Source organism: Piliocolobus tephrosceles, chromosome 3, assembly GCF_002776525.5.
Source record: "Piliocolobus tephrosceles isolate RC106 chromosome 3, ASM277652v3, whole genome shotgun sequence".
Lineage (NCBI taxonomy): Eukaryota > Metazoa > Chordata > Mammalia > Primates > Cercopithecidae > Piliocolobus > Piliocolobus tephrosceles.
In genome coordinates this window covers 179,194,884-179,214,268 of record NC_045436.1, presented here as the reverse complement: position 1 = coordinate 179,214,268, position 19,385 = coordinate 179,194,884, and the positions used below count along the sequence as shown (strand labels likewise).

Genomic DNA, 19,385 nt, shown 5'->3' with positions numbered 1-19,385 from the left:
ACAGCGAGGCGTTTGGATCTCAGTCCTCAGTGGAGAGCCTGGGAAGACGGCGCGCAGGTGCATAAGAGAAAGGCCTGCCATCGGGCTGACTTACCGCCACAGCGAACTTTCCAGAACCTTCCCCATGTCTGCGTGGTAGTACTTCGTCAGGATCAAGATCACCTGTGGGGTTAACAGAGAGTAAAAGGCAGAAATCAGTGGGTTCCAAGGTTCTCAAAAAGAGGTACAGCGACACCACTCCCTGCCAGATTTTGGGGTCTCTAAATATCAGCTGCCCAGGGGCCTCTCTCAGTCAGTATCCCTGGGAGGCTCTGGACCAACCTGCATGAGAGCCCTTAGACGTGGGCTTATTTCTGCTCTGAGGACTGGCTTGTGCTCTGCAGAATGACTTTGGGAACATCTGAATCCAGTGAAATCCACACAGTAGCTGCCATTTGTTGGAAATAATTCAAATCCAGCCCTGGAAAATCCCAAGCTGTGGCAAAGGGAGTGCCAGGGCAGTGGTCCCTGTGTGAGGACGCAGCGCATTTGGCAAGGCTTCTGGAGAAGGGGCTGTGTCTCCACCAGCACATTAGAGGATCTCCAGAGCCTGCTGGAAACAGCTGCCAGGGCTGCAACCCAAGACCAGAGCAGGTCCCTGTGGTCTGTCTGTCGTTACTTGTCCTGGAGGGGTGCCTGCAGAGGCACAGCCAAGACGCTTGGGGGCCCAGGAGTCCTCGGTGGTACACACCTGTGTTTGTTGTTGAGACCATTCATTCATTCATTCATTCATTCATCACACATTCATTCATTCATTCATCACACATTCATTCATTCATTCATTTATCACACATTCATTCATTCATTCATTTATCATATACAGGGCCCTACCTGACCATGCTGTTCACATTTCAGGCCTATGCAGAAAATGCAACTATTTATAAAAATGAAAATAAAAGTGTTTAGGAGCACCTAACTGCTTTTTGAAACAACTGTGTAAACAAAAAAAGGGTGGGGGTCAGGAATAAGGATGCACCAGCCCTGATGGGAAAAAGATTTTCCCAATTACTGCACTGGCCACTGCGTTTTCACATACATCAAATTTCATTTCACTCACTGCCAGTCCCCATTAGCTGTTCCTAACACTCCTGTGGCCAGGGAAGCCCCCAGGAGGTAAGATGGGAAGAGCCTTGGGTTTTGGAGAGGCTGTTCGCCTGGTTATTTGGGGTCACCACCCTGGTCATCCCCAACGGTCGGGCTCCTCCATGGAAGCAGAGCTCTCTGCGCTCGGCCCTAAGGTGCTATTTCCACGGATGGCAGCTGGGCTGACCTGTCTTTCTTTCCCTGGTGATTCGAGCAGGGAAGACACGAGGAGGAGCTGTTGCCCGAGATGGGACAGTGTGCATCTTCCAGGCAGCGATGATTTTAAAAAGCAAGGCCTTGTCAATCAGGGCCAGGTTGGCCATGCCATGCTCAGGAACAAAGCGATTTTCTCTTGGCAGCTCACAGCCTGCCGTCGGAGCCGGGTCCCTCCGAGGAGTGGGGCGCTGACAGGGTGGGGACTTTAACCCATTGATTCACATTTGATACAGTCACGCTGTCCCCAGAAGGGAATCTGTGCAGCCAGAGTGTGGCAGCTGGAAGGGACCTCAAAGCTGTTTGATTTGGCCTCATCCAGGAGGAAATCCCTGCCCCAATCTGATCTTGGAGCAGGGAGATCCAGGCTCTGCCCTGGCCTCGAGGGGTGGAGCTCGGCTCTGGAGGGCACCCTGCCCTTCTGCTGACTGCTGGGTTTGGGGCGCACCCTGCTGTGAGGCTGGCTTCACGTCTCCGTCACTCCTGCCTGTACATTCCAGCTCTGCTGCTGTGGACAGCGGACAGTCACCCAATCACCCAGCAAGACTGCTTCCTCCTCCCCCTCCCTTAAGGGGAGAGTCCCCACCAGCCCATCCCCTCATTCTAAACTCCAGCATTTGGGGCCTTTGCACAAGGCATTCCTCATCCTGGGATGCTCTTCCCCGAAGCCCCCCAGCCCTATGTCCTCAGTGAATTCCTGCTTAACCTTCAGATCTCAGTCTGACCCACACCACCTCCAGGAAGGCCCCCCCACACGGGGCTCAAAGCCCCCTCCATACACCCCCTCCAGCCCCGCTGGACTCCCTGCAACCCCACACAGCTCACAGGGTCTGCTTCCACTGCTGAGTGATAAACCGTTAAGGGTGGGGACCTTGTTTATCTCCCCAGTGCAGGGCACAGCACCTGCCATATAACAAGCACTCACACCACTCACTGAGAGAAATACAGGTGACTTTATCCAAAGGAAGGATCATGTATGCAGTGAAGTTGGGCAGAGGCCAGTGCCCCACTCCCCACCACCACCACCGCACTCCTTCCACCCTGTCCTGCGGACAGAATCGCTCTACTGGCTTCAACCGGCCCAGCCGAACGGGACTTTGGGTTCCTGTGGGGGTTGTCTTTGCCCGGGGCTGAAACAAGGAGATTGCCCAGGAAGGGCCAGTGCTAGAGGAGCCAGAGAGCAAGGCAGCCCCACCACGACCTGACTCTGCAGTCGTCAAGGAGAAGAACCTTGATGTGAGGTCCGACCACCTGGGTTCCACGCTTGGCTCTGCACTAGCGGACACTCAACTTCAACACATCTCAGTTTTCCAGTCTATGATGATGCCATGGTGATGATTAAACATTCAGTAGCAAACGTGAAATGACCCATAAGCCATAGGAGCTGTCGCCGTTAAGAATAGCGATAGCTAACCACCACTGGTTTCCGCGATGAGCCCCACAGTTACGGCACGCCCCCCCCCCCCCCCCCCCCCAGGGAGGCCGAAGACGTGCTGCCCCCCCACCCCCACGCTCCCAGGAGCCCCATGTTATGACCTCTGTTTTATAGATGAAGAAACTAAATCAGAGAGCGCTTCCATATTTTGCCAAAAACTACACACTCAGCAAAGTGGCAGAGTCAGAATTTGATCCCAAGCAATTCAACGTCAAGTTCGGGCTCTTTGCTGCCACGCTGAAAGCCTGTGTTTTCAGAAGAAACTTCTATTAAAAGTGGTTTCGAAGAACCAAAACTTATGACATGCCCTTCTGGGGCCCTTGGCTAACAGCTTTGGAGATGAAATATCCCCGGGACAGTTTTTTCAGTGGCTGGTGTGTTAGCTTTGGGGCTCTTTGATCTGGGTGGGAGAAAAATCGGGAATGTGAGTCAGGGCCACACAGCCCCGGCCGTTGCCAAGGGTCTCCTCCCATCCAGAGGCTGCCTGAGCCCGCAGCCCACAGGGATCTTTCCCACACGGCCAGGAATGTCCAAGCAGAAGACGAGGAAAGAAGAGCTACTGCTGCCCGCAAGAGGTCAGCCGCTGCCACCGCTCATTACTTCACAGTCTCCTCAGGATGCACACATCACCCCGCGTCTCATCCTCTCACCTCCCGTCCTCCTGGCTGTGGGGAAGGCAGTACGCGAATCTATCTGTTCCTATTCTCCCAACGTCATTTTACCAAATGGGCCAGGGAGCCAGGGTGCTGGGTTCCCAATCTGTGCCGGCTCAGCCTGTGACAGCATGGACTCATCCACTCTCTCACAGCCCCCGTCCCCCGACTGGGAGGGGCTGATATTACTGTACTCACATTACGGGTGAGGAAACTGAGGCACAGAACCGCCGAGTGACCTGCCTGGCATCACACACAGCAGAGCCAGGAGCTCTTGTGTCCAGGCCCAGGGCTTTTATGGGTCTCCACTTCATTGCTGCCCTCACGCCTCTGTGATGCCTGCCTCTTAAGCACGGGCCAAGGAGATGCCCAGGGTTCCCCTGAGGCACCACCACCCAGGTCCAGCCCAGCAGCCCTGGCAGAGAGGTCAGCCTCTTTGGAATTCCCGAACCTACCTGCCCGTCCCTGAGGCTGCTAGGCAGTAAGCTCCACGACGGTGGGGACTCCCCCACCCCTAAACCCCCGTGAGCCTAGCACTGAGCAGAAAAATCCACCAATCTTTCCTTGAGTAAATCAATGAGTGGGTGAGTCCAGGAGGACATGGATGAGCATCCATACCGCGGCTGATGCAGACAGGAGGCAGAACCTGTCCTTCAGACCCAGTCCCAGCCAACCCCAAAACCCCTGATGTCTGGGGGCTCCCGGCAGAGTCCATCAGACACTCCTCCTGACACCTCAGGGTAGGGAACACGCCCTGTCCTGGAGGCCCAGGGCTCCCTCACAGCGATGCCCATCCTAACCTCAGGGGAGGGGCTCCAGAACCCTGGGAGACACAAGGCTTCATCTTCCTTAGCCCAGTGAGAGCCCACACGAGGAGTTCCGCAGCGTGGAGTGTTCTAGATAGTCAAGGCCAGGCGACTGGCCTGCGACCTGCACAGCCACGAAGCCCCTGCACTTGGTTTCATGCTCTGCTGTTGCCGTCTGGAAATTCTTGAGAATGTCTGAACGGGGACCCTGCGTTTTCACTTTGCGCTGAACCCTGCAAATAATGGAGCCGGTCCTGCAGCAGCTGCCACTCCTCTAGCATCTGCGAGTTTCAGCGCTTTTCCAGCCCCGCTAATGGTTAAGGACTGTGTGTCTGCATCGCACCCCGATTTTATTCACCCATTGTGCACCTACCTCCCTTGCAAGTGAGGGCGGATCTGGGTGAGGGGCTGGAAGGAGGTGTGTCAGATTCAACAACAGAGCTCACAGGAACTCAGGATGCCACCACCACTGCTTCACTTTAGAAATAGGGAAACTAAGGTTCAGAGAAAAGAAAGGGCTCGGCGGGGAAAGGCCCTGGTCCTGGTAGGTCCATATCCACAGCCTGGCCCCCGCGTCCACTGCCTCTGGCTTTATTCCAGGGAAGGGCCTGCTCCCTCCCTGAGAGAGACGGAGGGTACCCTTCCCCAGAAGGAAAACAACCCTGAGGTCCACACTCAGTTCCTAGAGAGACCCTAGGCCAGCCATGGTGTCCCCACCCTGATCACCATAGCCAGCCCCCACCTCCACCATACAACTCAATGCCAAGCCCTGTGCCGGGCTCACAGGAGGGTCCTCTGCGCTGCACTGAGCTGTCCAACTTGCCAGGAGATGAGGGGCCTGGGCTATGTCTCAAAGCTCTGGCAGTGGGAGGGAGCCGAGGCGAACCAGCCTTGGACCCACAGTGGCATTAAGCGGACTTCCTGCTGCTCTGGGGAATGGGGGCGGGCACAGAGGAAGTCTCAGCTTCAGGGTTGATGGACCAGTAGCAAAGTCGTCAGCGTCTTCACCCGTGAACAGCATGAACTGGGAAGTCCATGCTGTCTTGACCAGGTGGCCCTGGCAGAGTGGGCACTTCTCAGATGGACTAAAATGAAACGAAGAGGGTGTGATGCAGGGTGGCCAGGCTCGCTGAGCCTCGGCTTCCTGATCTGAGAAATGGTGCTAACTGGGAGATTGCGGGAGGGTCTCCCCATCTCTTTGCATCTATCCACACAAACTTAGGCCAGAAATCAGAACGTAGATGCCCGACGCTCAGCCCCTCCTCCCTGAGTGGCCACTGGCACGTTTCCAAACCCGCAGAGTTTGCAGTTTCTCCACCTGTCAAATGGAGAAGTTGCTCCCTTCCAAAAACTAGAGCCAATCGATGGCCGTAGAACCCCCAAACCTCATGAAATCTGTTCCATTCCAAACAACGTAATAATAAGCCCTGGGAGTTTCTAAAAGGCCATTTTCATAAACTGCTCCACCAAATCCTTCCCCAAACGTAACCAGCATCCACCAGGAACGAGGTCAGCTGTTCCATAATCCAGGGGTCAGGTTCACCATTCACCATGCAAGGGAAGTTCACTGTGCCTCCTCTGAGACGCTGGGCCACTTCCCTCTGCTCTTGTGCAGTGTGGCCTGACTCAGCAGCACGGCAATGGCCCCAGGTGCAAGCTCCTTGTGGAGAGACGCGCAATAATCCCTTCGGAGAGACGCACGGTGAGCTTTTCTGAGCCAGCCTGAACCCTGGCCCCGCATGAGTGCCTGGTTCCCCCAAGCTCCGTTTGCTCTTCAGGAGCACTCTCCATCGCCTCCTCAAATGTGCCGCTCTTAGGACAAGAAGCGAGAAACGTTCTGAGCACCTCCAATTTAGGACACTGAGCCTTCCAAACAGCCAGTGGGAAATGATCGTGAAGCAGCCTTACACATGGTTGCCTTTGGGGGGCTCAAGAATAATAAAAAAGACAGACTCAGGCCCAATTCAGTTGCCAATAAATACACATAAAGCACCAAATACTACTACTAATAGTAAAAGACTGCAAGAACTTAGTGTTGATGGCAAACTCCAAAATCAACACCCCACTGAAAAACGGAGAAATTGAGGTCAGCGTCCAAGGCCCCTGAAGGCCCCCAGTGTCACTGAGGTCTCCCTGGCTAAGCCGCACAGCCGTGGGCCTCCTCCTCACAGCGGGGACTGGCTTCCCGGGAGCTCCTGGAAATGCAGACCCCCAGGCAGCCTCACCCCAGGCCTGCAGAAGCTTCATTTCATTGCTCACATTTGAGGGGCTACCCTGGCAAGGTGTCCCCAGGAGGGAGGCCCGCACCCCTGCTCACTGTCCTTCAGCCTCATCAGGAAGCTGGGGCTCCTCCTGTCACTCAACAGCCTGGTCCCCTCCACTCTCACTGCCGTGGACTCCGCTCCAAACACACCCCCTTGGCCACAAGCTCCCACCTTGACTCTGTCACCACCCCCAGGCCTTTGCATATTTGGATTGCTGTGCTCTTCCCCTTCTCACTTCTGCACTGTCTCCCTCCTGCTCATTCTCAAGGCCACCGCCTCCTAGAAGCCTTCCCTGACCACCCTGTGCACCCCATGAGGGGAGGAGCTGCGTCAGCCTCAGACACCTCCATCTCCTGAGTCTCGCCAGGGCTGGCACACAGGGAGTGTCTGAATCATCATTGCTGAGTGAATTCATCAGCAGCAGGCTGACTCAGAAAAGCCAAGACCCACTCCTGGTGAGTCCTTTCCTCATCCCCACCCCACCTGTGTACTCCCCCAGGTGTGGACATGGGCCCTGGAGTCTGTAAGAAATCCCAACAGTGGGGTCCATGGGCAGTGGCCCGCCTGAGTCTCAGACGTGCCTCGCTGGTACAGGTCACATCACTCAGGCCAATTCAGACCCTCATCTGTCCTGGGATCACACAGGATTTGGCCAAATTCACTCCACATCAGTCACTCCACACCCACCAACTGGAGCTACTCTTAAAGAGTTACTGGTCCGGAGACCACTTCACCCGCCAGGCAACGTGGACGAAGACCTCCAACCAGACAAGCTCTGCTGCCAGGGACTGAGGGGAAGAGCCGCAGGCAGGATGGGCAGGAACAGAATTTGTTCACCAATGAGCCGCTTTCCAAGACCTTCACATGCATTGCCCGTGGGGCAAGGAATGATCCACCCGCAGTGGGGCATGGGCAGAACCGCCAAGGTAAGCACAAGCCCGTGTGTCCTGTGGCCTGGAGATCCCACTTCAGGAAAGCTATTCCATTGAAGTGCTATGCATGGGAAATGAGGGATGCCCAAAGTCCTTTACCACACCACAACAACCAGAGACCAGAAATAACCCACGCACCCACCAGCAGGGCCTGGGGCGGATCGCCGGGGGTGCTCACCACTCAAGGCAGCCCAGGGCACCTGTGTGGATGGGAAGGATGAAGAAGGATGTGTCAGAGCCGATGCAGGGAGATCTCCCGTGCCCACTCTTACATTCACAAGCGGGAGAGGTGAAGGCCACTTCCAAATGGCTAAAGGGGTGAGTTTTGTGTTACATGAATTTTATCTCAATTTAAAAACAATCTGTATTCACCTCTGCTTGAAGATACACGGTGACATGCTGAAAGGAAACAGGAAATGTGATCAGGTGGACACCTGTGGGTGGGGAAGCGGGCAGGGATAACAAGAGGGAGACTGGGAGATTTTAACCAGAGACCCTTTAGTAGTCGTGATGTTTGGAACCATTTGGCTGTATTACCTATTTCAAAAACATTTTTCAAATAAAATAAAAGAGACTCCTCCTTTCAAAGCCCCCATTTCCCCTCCTCCACCGGGCAGGTCCCAGAACGCAGGTGGGTTTTCTCATCTGGCCAAAACCACCCAGGACCAGCTCTCTGCTGGTTAAGATTCCACCAAGAGCAGCCGGAGGGGATTCAGGCTGACTCTGTCGTTGGGGTTTAGTTTATTCTCCGAGTCGCTGCAGCTGCTCTAGTTAGGAGAAGGAGCCAGGCCAACATGCAGCCGACTTCTGCAGGCTGTCTGCCTGTCTCCCAGCTTCAGGTGTGGGGGCATCTGTGTGCATATGTGCGTCTGTGTGCTCATATGTGTGCACATGTGTCTGTGTGTGCATGTGTGTGCATGTGTGTGCGTGTATCTCTGTGTAACTGTATGTGTGTGCAGGTGTGTGCACGTGTGCATATCTATGTGTATCTGTGTGTGTGCTCGTGTGTGCATGTATCTCTGTGTATCTGTATGTGTGCATGTGTTGTGCCTGTATGTGTGTGCATGTGTATCTCTGTGTACCTGTATGTGTGTGCATGTGTACATGTGTCTCTGTGTATCTGTATGTGTGTGCATGTGTGGGTGGGTGTGTGCACGTGTGCATATGTATCTCTGTGTACCTGTATATGTGTACATATGTGTACATGTGTATCGCTGTGTATCTGTATGTGTGTGCATGTGTTACATGTGTATCTCTGTGTAGCTGTATGTGTGTGCATGTGTACATGTGTATCTCTGTGTATCTGTGTGTGCATGTGTGTGCGTGTGTGCACATCTCTGTGTGCCTGTATATGTGTGCATGTGTATCTCTGTGTACCTGTATGTGTGTGCACGTGTGCACGTGTGACTCTGTGTATCTGTATCTGTATGTTTGTGTGCATGTGTGCATATATCTGTGTACCTGTGTGTGTGCATATGTGTATGTGTGTGCGTGTATCTCTGTAACCGTATGTGTGTGCATGTCTGTGCATGTGTGCATGTGTGTACCTGTATGTGTGTGTGCAGTGTGTATCTCTGTGTATCTGTATGTGTGTGCATGTGTGTGTGGGCATGTGTGTGTGCATGTGTGTGTGCATTATGTGTGCATGTGCACATGTGTATCTCTGTGTACCTGTGTGTGTGCATGTGTGCATGTGTAGGTGTGTGCATGTGTGTGTGCTGCAGGCAACAGAGCCACTCCAAGGTGTGGTTGCTCCACTGGGCGAAGTGGGCGTCCACCAGTCTGGTCACAGCCTCCCTCCTTTCTGGCCTCCAAAACATGAAGAAGATGCTCATTTTCATGCCAGTGGGGCTGGTACGCATGGCAAAGGGGAAGACTAGATGCTGATGGAAGCATTCAGTCGGTGCTCAATTTGTGTGCATTTCCTTTCTCCCCTAACAAGGGCCACTTCAGACATCTGGTCCCAATCAAGACAGGTGGCCTAGGCTGGCTTGGCAGTGCCCTGCCCTTCGGGGGGTACCGAACAAGGGTTGGATCAGTGATGATGCCCTGAGGCAGGAGCCCGGGAGCTGGTGTCTCTCCCTCACCACATGGGAATGGTGGTGGCTCAAGCTGCCCACCTCTCAGGATGGTCACCCTCACCCAGGCCCAGCTTTGCTTCCTAATGTGGGGCCGGGCATCGGACCCCATGGAGGAGCAGGGGCCTTCTTCCCACGTGCAGATTGGCACTCTTCAAGCTCCAGCTGCGCTGGACTCAAACCACATCAGCCTGCAGCAAAGATCAGCCCCCTGACAAAAAAAAAAAAAGACCAGCCCCCTGGAAAAAAAAGAAAAAAAGAAAAAGACCAGCCCCCTGGGAGCTAGGACAGCAGCCTCGGAAGCTCTCTCCAGCCCGCATGAAAGAGGGGCCTTCCTGTTGGCCCCTTCCCTTCAACTGTGCTGGCTGGGCCGGCCCATCCCAAGATGCATCCTCTACGAAGAAATCAATTCCATTTCAAATAAATTGATCCTGCATTTATTTACCAGGAAAAGGAATATTGTTTCTGTCTACTAAAGACCCCTGAGGGGAAGGGTGGGTATCCCATTAGGCTCAGAAAGCCACAGGAGGTGCTGGCTCTCCAAGGGATGCAGCCTTGCTCAACGCTGCTGCCAAGGCCGCTGCCCACCCTGCAGACCCTAGGGCTCAGTCCTACCCATACACGCTGAGTGCCACCCACCCCGGCCCCTGCTCCACAGAGCCCTCCTGGATTCTCCAAGCTTGGGATCCACAAATGCCTGCAGAGCATCCGTGAAGGCTCCCCCTCCAAAGTGAGACCATCAGAGCTGCAGTGAGCACAGGCCTTTCCCTCTAAGAATCTTCTGCTGATGCTAAGCCAGCGAGCCTGGGCCCCCAACTGCCTGATTCCTCCTCGAATGCAGTGTCCCGGGCCCCCTGCCCTCAGGCACCTCCGCAAAGGGCTTTCCTCTGAGTCCTGGCCCTTCTACATGCCCGTGCCTGCTGTGCACTCCTGGGCAAGCCACTAAGCCCCTCAGAGCTGAGGCAAGGATGCAGGGAGTCAGCCGTGCAGCGTGTTCAGAGGGAGCAACCCGTGCAGGGTGAGGGTCAGCCATGACGCCAGGCTCGGGGCTGGGGCGGACTAGAGGTTAGAGTTGGGAATGAAGTTGGGGTTAGGTTTGGTTTGGGGTTAAGCACAGGGCTAGAGTTGAAGTTAGGGCTAGTGTTAGGTGTAGGGTGAGGGTTAGAGTGAATGTTGAATGAGAGTTATGGTTAGTCTTAGGCTTTGGTTAAAGTTAGGGCCAGGCTTAAGGTCAGGCTTACGCTTTCTGTGAGATAGGACTGCAGTAAGCGTTGGATTTGTGCTTGGTTTTGGGGTGGGGCTGATACTGCTGCGCCATTCGGTGCTGTCTTTGTGAGGCTGCTTTTGCTGGCAGGCTTGGGTTCTGCCTAGTGACATACGAGAGAAACACTGTGGTCACAGTCCAGTCTGGTCTATGCTACTGTGCACGGGAGAATTCTCAGCGAGTGTCTGTCGTATGTGTCAATCAGTCAGTGAACCATGCACCTCCCACTACCACACACAGCTGTCCGCCTCTAACTAAGCCTGTCCACCTGTCCTCCTTTCTCTCTGGCACAGACCTTTCTCCTCTCCACCCAGTCAGGTAGTAAACCTTCTCCTTCTTCTTATTTCTTATTGGAGACGGGGTCTCACTATGTTGCCCAGGCAAGCATGAAACTCCTGGGCACAAGTGCTCCTTCTGCCTCATTCCTCCAAAGTGCTAGGATTACAAGTGTGAGCCACCGTGCCTGGCTTCAGGTAGTAAACCTCTTTACTGGGCCAGCCTAGATACTACTGCCTCCGGGAAGCCTTCCGGTGGGTCTCCAGTCCAGGTTGCTGGTGTTTGAGTATACCCACATTTCCCTCAGCAGGCATGAGCTGGAGCACACCGGCAGAGTGTCCCCGGGTCCCCTGCCCTGCCCTGCACAGCCTCAGAGCCCATCCCACCCACGTGAGTGCCCCTGCTGTGCGGCTTCTCCTCGCTCTAGCATCGTGGCCTCACTGGCAACAATGGAGGGTAAGGATCCCCGGTCCCGGGGTGACTGAATGAATGTGACACGCATGCAGGGGAGGGCTCCACAGATGAGAGTCCCCTTCCTCCCTCAGTGGCGAGGGTGAGAGATGGCCGAGGCTACTATCAACAGAGAAGCAGGTGCAGGCCTCCCTGGGTGAGGTCATGCCCCACTCTGAGTTCCCCAGGCCACAAAGCTGTCCCCCCACCTGGCCACTCTGTCCTGGCAGCCAGGGGCCCAGCAGCAGACCAGCTGCAGGAACAGATGTCAGGGTCGCCCAGTGCACCTGCGCTGGACCTGGCTCCATCTCACTGGCAGCCCCTACACAGCCTCCTCCCCTCCCCTCCACTCCCACCATGCTTAAGGAAGGCAGGGGCAGACGCAGGCAGGGAACGCTGGGACTGCTCTCTACAGGTGAATATGCCCCCACACCAGGAAGGGCCTCATTTCAGAAGCTGCTGCCAAGACAATGAGACGAGCCCGGAGCAGGGTTTTTGTAGCCCCAGAGAGGAGAGGAGAGGGTCTGATAAGGGTGGGGCTGAAGGCACTCACGCCTCTCCCTCCCGGAAGGAATGTTGTGCAGAAGACGTGGAAGGGTGCTGGGCCAGACGAGACACAGGGCCGCCTGGATCTGAGCTGCCGTGGCAGACCGATGACTCGTTCTCTGCAAAAGGGGGGTGAGGCCAGTGTCCTGGTTTTGACAGTGTACTATGGCTGTGTGGCCTGGTATCACTGGAGAAAGCTGCAGGGGACTTTCCGTACAATTTTTGCAACTTACTATTTTCAAAGTAGAAAGTTATAATAAAGAGAGTGACTTGATAGAAAGTCACATGTAAAATGTAAAAAGTTTGAGAAAATGCAAGCCTCCTATCTCACTGCCTCCCTCCCGCCACCCTGTGGACTTTGGGACACACCCACCCAGAGGGGCTCCAGAGGCTGTGGCCAGGCCCAGGCCTGACCCAGCCAGCCCCGTGATGAAGACTAAGGCTGTCCCCCACACCCACGGAACAGCCAGAAGGGTGGGCCTCCTTCCCACACAGGAGGCCTGCCCAGGTGTCACTGGCACTTGGGGACCAGAACCGGGCCAGGCTATAAAAGAGAAGAGAGAAGGAAGAAAGAGGAACAGCTCTTGTGAGCCACAGCCTTGAACCCGTGACCCCACCCACTAGGGATCATGGCCCATCCTTGCTGGGAGAGGCCAGGAAGGAGGTGGGAACCCAGAATACACTGTCTCCCAAGAAGGGTCTTGGGTGGAGCCAGATGTTCAGCTGGGTTGGGAGATGTCCTCCAGCCCTGCGGTGTGGACGCAGGTGGTTTGCCTTAAGTCACCTCACTGACACCTGTTACCCAGCGCGATTGAGGCAGAGACATTTGCAGGGCTCCATGTGCACACCCTAACCCCATCTCCTTCCCACAGCCAGCCCCAGCCCCCCCAAGGTCTGACCTGCAGTGGGGGTGCACTGTGGGCAGGCAGAACGCCTCACCCAAGATGCCTGGGCCAGAAAAGCCGCCACTTCTTGTCACCGTCTCATTAAAATAAATGACTTCCTCTGTCCTGAGCCGCATGCTGAGTGCTCTCTGGACGTTATCTCATTTAACCCCCTACAGGTCTTGTCCCTGGGAACTATGTTGTCCCCATCTGGGGGGAGTTGAGGCACAGAGAGGCATTACCTGTCCCAAGTCTCGTCACTCACACAAGGAGGACTGGATGGCAGCTGGGGCCTCTGACTCCACCAAGCAGCCCTTGGGTCTCCACCAAGGGCCTCCGCAGGGACTATGGGCACGCACAGGCGCACTTCCTGCTGCCCCCAGACCTTCCTGCTGAACCTCAGCCTCCAGCCCTGCACTATACTCAGGGCCCAGGGCGGCTCTGCTCAGGTGCACTCCAGCTCCGGGACCCCAGTGCTGGCCGGCGGCCCACACACGGGCAGGGTCGGCCCTGGAGACCCCACCAAGGCTGGCCTTCTCTTGACCTCTGAGGATTTTACCCTGTGAGCCAGTCGGTTAGGGCCACGCTTGAGGCTGCAGGTAAATGTCACCCCTTGCCTGGCCTCGATCCTGTGCTGTGAAACTGAACAGCCCCTACCAGGTCCCAGGGCCGCCTGCCATTGACTCTGCATAAGGATGCTTTGCAGTTCCCATTTCAGATCACCCCGCGGCCGTATCTCACCACTCCCGAGAGCCCCCGTCCAACCCAAAAGCTACTCGGAGCGTGATTTATCTACAAGGGCTCAAAACCACCACAAATGCGGGCCTGGAGGGTTGGGCCAGGCAAGGAGCACTGCTGGACCGTCCCCTGCGCAGCACTGAGAGTCCTGTGAAAGGTAGATGGGCCTCGGGTGCATGTGGGCCCCTTCCCTGGTTCTCCGGGACAGGGTCTCCTGTACTTGCCTTTGCAGACGGCACTGGGCGAGGTCTGTGGAATGAATGAATGCGTCATGCCTGACGATGATAGCTCACCTGGAAGGCACCCGCCCTCCACACTTTCAGCGCTTTCCCGCCAGCTGCTTTTATCTACCAGCCTACAGGTTGCATCCTCTGCCCCTCCCAGCACATCCGCACTCCTCCCGGTTCCTCCTGTCTGGAAAGGAACCTGCCCCCGACCTCTAGTCAAGGGTGGCGCTTTCTCTGGAGTCCCACAGACCCTGGATGGAGCCGTGGCCCCCAAAGATGGGTGTAACCAGAACTTGCCAATGGGATCGTACTTGGAAAAAGGGTCTTTGGGGCTACAATTAAGTTTAGGATCATGAGATGAGATCATCCTAGATTTGGCCCTAAATTCAATGGCAGGCGTCCTTGGAAGAGACAGGCAGAGGGGGAGGCCGGGTGGAGACGGGCGCAGATATGGAGTGATGCTTCTACAAGCCAAGGAAAGCCAAGGACTGCGGAAGCCACCAGGACGAGGAGAGAGGCCTGGGACAGAATCTCCCTCAGAGCCTCCTGCAGAGTCTAACCCTGCCAGCACCTCCTTTTCAGATATCTGGACTCCAGAATGGTGAGACAATACATTGCTGCTATTTGAGCAACTCACTTTGTGGTGTCTTGTTATGGAAATCTTAGCAAACCTGTGCCAGCACTGGCCCATTGTACAGGTGAGGACACTGAGGCTCAGCTTGCCAGAGGTGACACGGCTGGAAACTGCCAGGGCTGGGGTCACCATGGGGCCCTGCTTGACTCTTTCAAATGCTTTAGAAGGGCAGACTGGGAGGTTCCTCCAAACCCTGGCTCCCCGGGGACCCCACTTTCTCCATCCCCAAGTTCTGCCTCCTGAAATGTTGGGGGCCCGCCTCGGGCTGTGCTGGTGTAGAGAATACGGGGCGCTGAGCCCCTCCATCCATCAGACACCTTCACAGGCACGAAACCCAGTGTTTGAAGAAAAAAGAGAGCTGAGAATGAAGCTAAGAAAGGGATTCATAAATCAAAATCAGTCAGCAGCAAGTAAATGGACGGGTGCTGCTGATCTGTGGAAAATTGCATTTTTACATTAAATCTGTTTAAGGGATAATGTGTATTTTAATAGGTGGGTCTTGGTAGACTTTTCCACCTCAGCTGTCCTTTGAAAATATTATTTACTCTCCATTTTTCATAACCTGATTGAATTTTAATTCCACCCATCACTCCTTTTTAATAGTCACTGTAAGTAAAATTATTAATGAAATTACAAGCTGCTTTTTTGGTGGGTTTTTTTTTTTTTTTTTTCGTTGCTGTTCAAAATGTGCTTCTACCTGGAAGGGCTGGCATTTCTCAGGTCTATTTATGGCAATAAAAGGTAATTGGATAAGCTGTGATGTTGTTACTGCTGAGCGTCTTTCAACATAAAAAGTGCCCGGGGTGTCTCCGGGAGGTGGCTGGAAACTGCTGATCCTGTTTTTAAAGCAGAAATCCTTCCCCAGACTCCAGTGCTCTCCCCCTCCCTGCTGGTGCCCAGCCAGACAACCATATGTTCATCAACTCCAAGAATTTCTCTTTAGAAACAACGCTGTCGTGTCTGAACAGAGGTGCCACGCACAAAGCAAGCGCTGCCTCTGCAGGGGGAGGAGGGGCGGGTGGAAGGAGTCACTGCCTGCATCCAGCTGCGAAGACCCAGATTGGGGCACAGCAGCCCCTGAACGAGGTCCCTTGGCCTTAGGAAGCTCAAGCAGGCTGTGGACCTCTAAAGGCCTACCCCTCAGAATCGTCCGGAAGGGAGAGGTTGGAGGTTCTGATGCCAGCTTGGGAAGAAGCCACTAAGAGCCCTCTGAGCTCCACACCAAATTATCTACTCAAGAAAGCTGCTGGGAGACGCATCCGTGACACAAGGCTCTGTTTTGAAATCCGCCCCTCAGCAGCCCCGCGGGACATGAGGACTCCACGGGATCGAAGCGCTGGAGTCTTCGTGGCCTTTTCCTCCATTAAAAAAATATCAGAACGTATATTTTATGGCTGTGTTGGTATTAAAAAATAGCATATCTTCATATTATAGATCAAAGCATTTTCTCGACCTGAAAGTTCATTCTTCTTCTGATTTTAAAGGAAATTAAAGCATGTTTGTGGATCACTCAGTGTTGTGCGGGCCCTGGCACAGAGCCCTGTGCCAGCAGGAGGCGTGGGCCCTGCAGTCGTTCGCACCCACCCTCCCTAGTTCTGGCCCCTTCTTCTCTCCCTGGGCCACTGGACAGTGCCAGCCCTGCCCCCTAGACCTGCAGACTGTCTCCTCCAGCCCCTGTACGCTGATTCTCATGATGCCCCTAACTCAGGGCAAGAGTGTGGTCATTTTCTCCAGGTGTGGACCCTGTTAAGAACTTCAGGAAAGTACTAAATATACAGGCATGTCAGTGTAATTTCCTACCCCCCTTCAGGATTTGCAGTCCAGTCTGGGACCCAATCTGTCTATGGGTTCAATAAGGCCTTCCCGGCTCCCTGGCAGGGAGGACTGACAATCAGTTTCAGACTCAATGCAGGGATCTGGTCCAGTCTTGGGACTGTCTCAGGAGGGGTCTGATCTCTGCATCTTACAGGGGCATTAACCCAGGGGCAGCCGGAGATGTCACCTGGGAACTTACTTTACAACCAGGAATGTTACATAAATACCAGTGAGGATGATGGTGACGTCACTCCCAGGCTCAGACACGATCAGGGTCTCCCACTGCCCAGAGGCTAAAGTCCAAACCCCATCCCTGTGGTCAAGACCCTTGGAGACCAAGGCCTCCCTCGCTCCCTGTTCAGCTCCAGGCACCATCAGCTTTGCCGTGCTCTGAAGGCTGGCTCACCCCACACCCAACCCAAAATGCCTCCCCACTCCACCAGCGGCGCCACCGGCCCTTCAAGGTCCTTCTGGAGGCCTTGGAGCCCCTCATGCCTGGGACATCCCCCAATGAGGTCCCATCTTTGACCTGACTCCCTTCCTTCCTTGTGTCCCTGGTCCTGTTCCCCTGCCTATTTCCTCTGGTGACTCCACAGGCCTGGCCCAGAGAGGCTAGTGGAACGGAGGGCTTGGTGCCTGGTCATTCTGCTGTCTGCCTGCTCTGATGGTTGAAGGCTGTGGCCTGTCCCCTCTGCACTGCACCTCCTGGAGCCTAAGGCTCTCCGGCCCTGGCTCCCAGCACCTGGCACACGGTGGCCTTCAGGCTGCACATGGCTGTAGTACAGGGTTTGTGCACTGGGGCTGGAATGCCCATGGGCTGGGTGGGGGCAGTGGTCAGGAATGACCCTGCCCCTTCCAGAGGACATCTGGGGAGGCTTGGGATTCGAAGTGCCTGCTCTTCTGGGAAATTCTTTCAAAGAGAAGGTTTACATCATTCTCTGAGTAAGAGAGTTGGCTGCCTGAGGGGCTCCTCTTCTCCATCCACACCTGCACAGCCACCCCCCTTCCACCAGGGACATCACACTCACAGGGGGCAGCCCTCACCAGGGAGGAGGAGGAGGAAGAGCCTTTGGGAAAGTGGGTTTCCTGCAGGGAGGGACCCTTTCAGGGGCAGCCCCCACAGGGCAGCCTCTGATGTCAGCTTCAGGCTTGGCCTCTAACACTGTGTGGCTTTGGGCACAGTGTGCTCTTCTTCTGGGGCCGCACCCTCCAGCTCTCTGCTCCATGTGTCTAACTGGCAGCCCTGTGCTGGAATGCTCTCTCAGCTGGACCTGCGGGTCAAAGTGGCCATCCCCTCCAAAGAGAGCCAGGAGTCATTGTCATGTCATTGACCAAACAGCTCAAGAAACCCAATATCTGATCATTCAGGGACTATCTTCAATATCTGATCATTCAGGGACTATCTTCAAACATCTGCACCGGAATCGCCCACCAGGAGGATACATCATGAAGCTGTCATTGTTAATTAACCCACTTCTTTTTTTTTTTTTTTTTTTTTTTTTTAGACAGTCTCACTCTGTCACCCAGGATGGAGTGCAGTGGTGCGATCTCGGCTCACTGAAACCTCTGCCTCCCAGGTTCAAGCAATTCTCCTGCCTCAGCCTCCCGAGTAGCTGGGACTACAGACGCCTGTCACCACACCTGGCTAATTTTTATATTTTTAGTAAAGACAGGGTTTCACCATGTTGGCCAGGCTGGCCTTGATCTCTTGATGCTGTGATCCGCCCGCCTTGGCCTCCCAAAGTGCTGGGATTACAGGCGTGAGCCACCATACCCAACTAACCCACTTGTTTCACACAAGTAAGCAAGTGTCACATCACGGCCATAAATAGACAACAAACATTACTTGTCATCCATAGAAGGTAACTATAAAAATAAATAGCAATAGCTTGCCTAAGACAAGCTTGAGGCCTACGGCCCACCCTGACTTTATTAAGGAGGAATGAGGGAGCTGCCACAGGCAGTCTAGCCACGGGTCAGCAGAGGACGATGAAAACCACATTGATGTCCTCGCCCTGGGCTTTAAAGCCATCAGATGCTCTGTCCCAGCCCCTCCTCGGCAGCAGAACTACCTTACTTTGGAAAACACTCAGCTTCTCTTGAATTCAGAATCTCCAACACCAGCTTCCTCACCAGTCCCCAGTAATAGCCCAGGAGTCTGGTGACGGGGAGCTCACTGCCTGTCCAGTGCAACTCCAGCATGGCAGGAAACAGCTGTGAGACCGTTCGCAGGACTCAGTACCTTCAGCTTCTCTATGAAACCACAAAAGCCTGTCCCTCATGAACGCTGCTTGTTTAAAGCCAAACACCTCTGGAGCGCCCAGACAAGATCCCTATGCTCAGACAGCAGAGATCTCAGAACCAGGCTCCCGTGGAGGCTTCGGGTGAGCCCCAAATCCCAGGCTGGGGCTGAGCACGTCTTTGACAGCAGCGCCCCATGGCCTCCGTCTACCCATCTCTGGGCTTTCTGAGGCAGGAGCAGCCATAACCCAGGCCATCTTGAAGACCGTCGCCCGTGCCACTTGGTGGGAGATTCTCTACCTCGCCCAGTTTCTGGAAATGGCCACTGCTGAGCAACCTTTGGGGACCTGTGACTCTTCCAAGCCTGTCCTTAGCCAGGCTCTGGGCACTGGGAAAGCAGAAGGGAACCAGCAGACTGGGGATGGGGAGCCAGGGACCGGGAGGAGACAAATCATCACACTCACGCACTGAATGTCTGAGATGAAGTATTTTAAGAAAAGCTTTTTAAAAATAGCATTTGGTGATGTCTAAAAAGCAAGTTTCTACAGCCGCCTTCAGCGTATTTTCTAGGCACGCCACAGCCTGAAGGAATACGGGCCTTTCATAGAGGTCTTCGTATAAATCCGACAAACAAAGCAACGTATTTCCCAGTGAGTCCCTTGCCTCTGCTTAGAGAACGAATCTAAAAAGCCACAGGGTCTGGAAGGTTCTCCCTCATTTGGGCTATATGGCTTTGGGCAGGTTACCCGTCCCTCTGCAATCATCCCATCTGCAAAATGGACACCCATAGTATCCGCACGCCCATTG

General features: G+C 54.6%; 1 protein-coding gene across 1 annotated transcript in view; it reads right to left on the bottom strand.

Moving 5' to 3' along the window:
• SORCS2 (sortilin related VPS10 domain containing receptor 2) overlaps positions 1-19,385 on the bottom strand; it is a 542,685-nt gene that overhangs the window by 337,708 nt on the left and 185,592 nt on the right. The window contains exon 2 of the mRNA XM_023206691.1: positions 95-162. Coding sequence (XP_023062459.1) covers positions 95-162 — 68 coding nt within the window. The remainder of the gene's footprint in view (positions 1-94; positions 163-19,385) is intronic.